The sequence below is a fragment of the Metopolophium dirhodum genome, chromosome 1, assembly GCF_019925205.1.
Source record: "Metopolophium dirhodum isolate CAU chromosome 1, ASM1992520v1, whole genome shotgun sequence".
Lineage (NCBI taxonomy): Eukaryota > Metazoa > Arthropoda > Insecta > Hemiptera > Aphididae > Metopolophium > Metopolophium dirhodum.
In genome coordinates, this window is record NC_083560.1 from 112,389,204 (window position 1) to 112,396,281 (window position 7,078).

Sequence of the window (7,078 nt, forward strand, 5' to 3'; positions counted from 1 at the left end):
TATTAAAATATAAATGTATAAATTTGTAAAATAAATATTTAGTCAAATCCCAATATTTAGCTTAATTTTTTTTATCGCTTGCAATATAACCAACCTTATATTTTTCATATAGTATGATAAATTGTATTATATTATAATTAAAAAGTTTATTTCTGGTTGATGTGTTAAAAATAAATATTAAAAGTGATTTAATATTTACCTAAAATGTTTTCCTTTACATTAGTATCTGACAAATCATACCACTACTTTCGTCAATCCCACAACTGTTGCCGACGTTAACTTCTAAATTTTATGCAAAATTGAAATTAAGAAAAATAAAAAATTAGGTAATACACTGAATAATTTACCTGGAATGTTTACCTTTACATTATTATCTGCCAAATCAATACCACTACTTTGGTCAACCCCATAACTATTGTCGACGTCAGCTTCTAAATTTTAGAAAAATTGAAATTAAGAAAAATAAAAAATTAGGTAATACACTGAATAATTTACATAGAATGTTTTTTTTACATTAGTAATGATGAGTAAACATTATTACCTATCTACTAAGACTAGAAAATAAATAATAATAGATTTAAAATTCTTTTGATAAAATTAAGATTGAATATCATTATTATTTTTATAAATATTAGTTTGATAAAAAAAATATATATTGAAGTTAATGTACATATTATTTATGTATAAAATATTAATATACTAAAGTCAAAATTCAAAATTCATCGAATAAATCTTTAAGTTAAATTAACCAAATAATTATATTATAATATTAATAAAGAACTCACAATAATAATGTTACCTAATTAAGTATAAAAATAAAAATCGAGTAAAAATGTAAAATAGTTTTTAATTTTTTGTTCATTTTGTACTAGTTTAAAAAAAAATTGTTTCTGTTTTAAAATATTGTAAATAAAATATACTAAAATATATAACCTAATTACTTACATAGTATGGGCTATGATAACTATTTATATAGATACAACTATTACTTAATATTTAATGTTGTTACTTAAAAATTATTAGTTTTAGTACCTACTTAAATTACTAATTTATATAATTATATCTATTATCTATGAATTAGGTATTCAATAAATCAAGTATTTACAAAGAAAAATAAGTACCTACATAGGTTCTATAATATTTATTAACTATCAGACTATTAAAAAAAAAAAAAGAAATAATTACCTAACTCAAAAGTTTCATCAATTTTTCTTTTTTTTTGAAAAATAATTTTGAATAGAAACAATCGAACGGATAATCGGCAATGAAGGTGTATTGATTTCTGTTTTTTTAAATTTTTTTTTAAAAAGACTCGACGTGTCTGCCAATTTGTATTATTTAGATTTCCTCTAATTTTATTACACGTATCACAATTCACAGGCATTTTAAATAAAAATAATAAACACAATAATGATTTGAGACTCGAGTGTACTTATGATTTATAACCAAATACAGTAACAGTTTTAATTCAAGAAATGGAGACGAACATCGGTCTTCGAAAGTTCGAACCAACTACCAAGTACAATGTATCTTCGTTTCATATCAAAATAAAATAAGTAAAAATAAATATTGTTCAAGCCAAATGTTTCTTAAAAAACAAAAATAGATTTATACGTGTATTATTATTTTATATTTGTATTAAAACTGGTGACAGCTGACAGGTCCGCGTTATAATAATCTATACAATAGTTATTGCCCAAAGATAAATATAGAACACTCGACACACGCATTCACTATTCATAATGTTTATTATTCTTTGTTTAAATATCGTTAATCAATAATCCTTATGCAGTTATGGACACGGTACACGGTAAATTAATGTATTTTATTTTAAACTTGTGTAACTTGTAGCCTATAGCTGTAGGTACTGGGTACCTATGTAATATGTTCACAAGTTTATACAAATTACAATTATGCCTATTAAATTATAACTTGATATTATATTATTATACACCTCAAAGCCAACAAGCACCCCACCCACCCAATTTAGGTGGTTCATTTGAACCACCTAAAGTACGCACTCGGCGCCCCACTGATGTGTTCATATTAATATTTGATAGTAAATAATGTGAAGTTTAAAAGTTTAAACAGTAAATATCTGATTTGGTTCTTTAAAGTGCTTATTTTAAAATATTAATTTATACTGATACGACTGTTTACCTAGAGTTTTTGTTCCCGCAAATACTAAAAGGTTCACCATCCTCGATCCCATGCATTCATTTTTGATTTTTGTCAAGAAAGTAGAAACACCTAGAATAAAATTAGTCTTTTATTGATTTCGAATTTGTTTTATTTATAATGTGGGATGCGATTCCGTACCTACTGCAATATTTGGGTTTTCGTTTTATACCACGCGATTTTTTTAGGTCCTGCAGCAATTACCTAATACGATTGTATGGTGGCTATACAGTAAGTATATACTATAATAGATAGGTACAACGTAATAGATCTAACCTAGTTATAACGTAGGTAGTAGGTAGGTACAGATGTTGTCTTCAATACGCACATCTCTGTATATGTACAGTATGATTCAAATGACAGTTTACATAACTCATACATAATAAATCATAATAAATAATAAAATAGGTACACATCTTATATTAATGCTTCCACACTAATTCAAACTTTACTGGCTTTCTGGCGTGTACATCACACAACGTCGGTTCGTCTTACCGTACCATGGGTATTGATCGCACATTCGCATGTACCTACCTATATAAGTATAATACGGCAGCTTGGCCGGAGTATGCGCGTATACCTACTATAAGTCTATAAATTATAATATATACCTACCTATATTCTGTAACGTACAAAGGCCGAAATGTTCAAATGCATTGCAAAAGTCGCATTTTAACCACATTCGTAGAGTTTTTTCACGAGTAAATATAGAGTAAACGTTTTAAAAAAAGTACCCACCTATAATATAAACTATCCTGAATTAATGAGTTTCTTTAATTTTAAGGTCCCTCATTGTCGAACTAGATTTGAAAAATCGTTTTATATTCTATTCTAAAAAACAAATTATTAACTTGGTTCGCCTACAAATTGAAAAATTAAGTTAGCTAATGACCCCCATGTTGATTTATTTAATTTTCATTATATTGAGTTTTTTTGTAATTATATTAATTCTTATTTATAGATATATTTTTTTTGTTTTTTATCATTATCATTATTAAGCTATTGCAGATCTTTTATCGCGGGCCTGGCGTAGTGACTTAAAATATTTTTTCGTGACGAAAAAGTGTGACCGTAAGATATTATTATTATTGTCTGCGGTCGAATGTCAGTTATTGTTTGTAGGTATATTTGCAGGTAGCAGGTATAAATACGATATATATTTATTAATGATGAAATTAGCCATAAATTGAAGTTGTCGACTTGTTTATGAGTTAATCTGTCTGGCTCGAATTTTTGTTGACAATCTGTAATTTATGCCGTTCTGTGTTAATTTTTTTACGCACGTGCTGTCAGAATGTTAAATGTATACCTATATTGTCGCCGACACTGCAACAACACGTATCTCAGTTTCCATGATTTTACAGTTTAGCCATAAATACATTATTTTATTACACAGTGTTTGATACTTGCTGCGTTATCATTTTTTAATAGCTTTACCGCGGCAGACCCTAGTGCCTCAGACTTTTTATTTTTTTTAAGTATCTTCCTATACAAATATTGCATTCAAATTACATATGAGTATTTATTCAACTTTGTTTTCCAAATGCACTTCATACACAGCCACACAGGTACGTAGCCACGTAGGTATTACATAACATAGCAAATATACATATTGTATTAAACGTATAATCTACGTAAATGGTATACCATAATTACGTATAAACACCATACACGATGATAATATTTTGTTGATATTAGTGTAATTTAAGGATAATTTTTGGTCAAACGAGACAAGAGAGATATTTAACGTTTATTCTATACGTATAAATAATATTCGTAATTTTCTAGGTTTATTTATCGTATAAAATACGTGTAACTGTGTAGATTAAATCCCTCTCATTTATTATTCGTTAAAATTCCGTTTAGTTATCTACGTATAAATATCTTAGATAAATCTACGTACAATTATCGTAGATAAATGTACGTATAAATGCAAGGTGTACATATCGACGCCTCAGTTCAAAACTGCAATAACTCAGAAAAACTATTATTGAGATATAACAGTTTTAAAAAACCTAATATTTTAGAATTATCATATATAATTTTTGGTTATAAATAGAATATTCAAATTTGTAATGCACTTGTTACTATATAAGCAAATCCCAATTATAATATAAATTTAAAGTATAATTAATTTACAAAGTGTACTTAAACACATATATCAGTATTGAATCAAAATATTACAAACATTTTGAAATAACTAGACATATTGCATTATTGAACTAAAATTTTACCTAAATATATGCAACAACTAGACTTATTTCATTATTGAACTGAAAAACTATACACATAAATTGATATATTGCATAAATTAACTAGGATGATAAATTATTAACTAGATAGGTATTTTATAAATAATAAATATTTTTAAGTATTTACAATTTAAAATAACATAACCAATTTATTGTAGAAGTAAAAACGTAATATAGGTAATCTATGAAATAAAAAATAACTTGTATTTTATAACTGTATCTTTGTTATTATAAGTAACATACCTATAAGCAAATTTATATTGACATTGTATAATATTATATTATTATCATACACATTTCTGGATTAGTCACTTAAGTCATTCTCATTGTTGTCTTTGTCTGTTGTTGATGATTTTAAGTTTTCATAAAATGCCCAATGACTTTTTGGAATTGCATTACAATGACAAAGAGATAAAAGATCTTTTTTCTTAGCATCACTAATTGTACCAGATGTAGTCAATGTTCTTAACTCTGGGATATTGAAATCAATTGATTTTCTTTTTTTTTGTCTTACGTTAATATTTTTAAAAGTTTTTTCATTGTAGCTTGTCTTGTATTTCAATATTGTAGGATTATCTTTTTCTATTTCAAAAACTTTGATTGAATTCCACAACACTTTATCACCATCTTCATTTATATTATAATTATTACCTAGGTCTGTTGATAGTTTTTTCAAATCATATAATTCATCTTGCTGTACTTCATTTACTATATAAGGTTTTCCATTTTTTTTGGCACATTTGATTATACTCACCCATTGAGACGGTTCATAAATAGGACCACTCTTTAGTATTCTTTGAGCCTCGCTTTCTATTCTTGCGTGCATTGAATCTCCTTCGTTTTGAGTATGACCCACTGTAAGGAACTTTATAGCAATTGATGGAATGTTTAGAGTCATAACACAGTACATTAGTATTGACACTACATATTTATTTTTATTTTGTCCTCCACAATTATCACAGTAAAACACAACTTTTTTCTCTTTATTTTCTTGTTTTTTTTATAAACTGATACAGACATGATCCAATTTCACATGAACCTCTGTTACCCATTCCTTCATGCCAAAAATAACAAGTCCCTTCATTATCTTTCACATTATAAATAGTGAAATTATAACTTGCTAGGCGTCTTTTATAATAAAATTGAGAAACCTCTCCACGTGGTGTAATTAATACAGCCTGCAAATCAAAACAGCTAATTATGGTATTTTTATCACAAGTGTCATATTTCTTTTCTTGTCTGCTTAAGCGTTTTTCCTCTTGATGTTTGTTATACTGGTCTTCCACATCAAATTTATCTGCATCTGATTGATTTAAATTTTTGAACGCTTCACAACACATACATAAATCCTTTTTTGGCTTAAAGAATGAAATATTAAATTCACTGTTAAAAATATTTTGATACATATTTTTTTTGGCATATTCAATATTTTGTTCTCTACACATTTCTATATACAACCTGTACATCATTGAAATATTTAAACTTCCTTCAATAAATTGTCTGGAATTATTTGCCCTGCAATAATGGGATGGTACTGTGGGAAATGATTTAATATGAGTTCTTATTGTATCTTTTGTTGCTTCATCAACTTTTCGTCCAATATTACCATGTTTACCACGTTTATCAACATCAAGTATACCATCATTCATTTTCTTAGTGGTTGTAAAAATAGCTCTACTACTAATACCTAATGTTGCCATAAACATTGTTTTACACACTCTAATGGTAACATTATTAACTTCTAGATTATAACCATAATTTAAGGATCTCATACTGTCTAGACGGGCTCGATACTTGGGATTTATTGAATAAATATGTCTCATTATAAACTCACGTTGTCTGTTTAAGTCTCCCAATTCCCAATACTTTTCATGGATTACTCTACGTTCATCAATAGTTATATTATTAATACATTTTAATCTGCATTTTTCATTGCAAGGAACTCCTAGTTTTCTGGCAGCGACTACTTTTAAATTTGAACCTGACACATATGTTTTTCCTTCATTTCTTAATTTTTTTTGTATGTTTTTTTTCCAATTACCTTCATTTTTTAGTCTTTTTCTGCTATTTTTCTTGATTATTTTCGTTCAGTTCAACAAATTCAGTACTTTGGACTAATGGAGGTTCTTGATTATTTTCGTGCAGTTCAACAAATTCAGTACTTTGGACTAATGGAGGCTCATAGTTCTTGTCTTTGTCTTCATCATCATAGTCTTCATCAAATGAATCACCTAATTCAATGTCACCTAAAAATTGAATAATAATTATTAATAATTGCTACAATAATAATATTTTTTTAATATAAAAATGATAATTTCTGCTTTAGTTTACTTGTTATGACATCGTCGTCGTTCTCTACATTGATTGAAACAGGAAATGTCACCGTTTCATTCACCCATTCTTGCACATCAGATAATTTAGTTGCATCCATAAATATTGATCCACTATATGCAGTTTTAACTACAGTAACAGTCTCATTCTGTTTCTAAAAATAATATTAAAAAATAATCATATTGTTAGTGTATAGGTACTATCATAACCACACTATTCCAATTTCACATTAATTGGTAAAAATGTCATTAATTTATACTTACAGTGTTAGATCTAGCAACTTCTGTCATCAATCTGGCCCTTTTAGAACGTAACAT

General features: G+C 27.1%; 1 protein-coding gene across 1 annotated transcript; it reads right to left on the reverse strand.

The window, feature by feature from the left end:
• Positions 1-5,395: 5,395 nt before the first annotated feature.
• Positions 5,396-7,078, reverse strand: LOC132950970 (uncharacterized). Its single transcript, XM_061022615.1, has 4 exons — positions 7,025-7,078; positions 6,762-6,915; positions 6,546-6,676; positions 5,396-6,502 (listed from the first exon to the last, which is right to left on the reverse strand). The coding sequence occupies exons 1-4, from the start codon at positions 7,076-7,078 to the stop codon at positions 5,414-5,416; spliced, it is 1,428 nt and encodes a 475-aa protein (XP_060878598.1). The 3' UTR covers positions 5,396-5,413.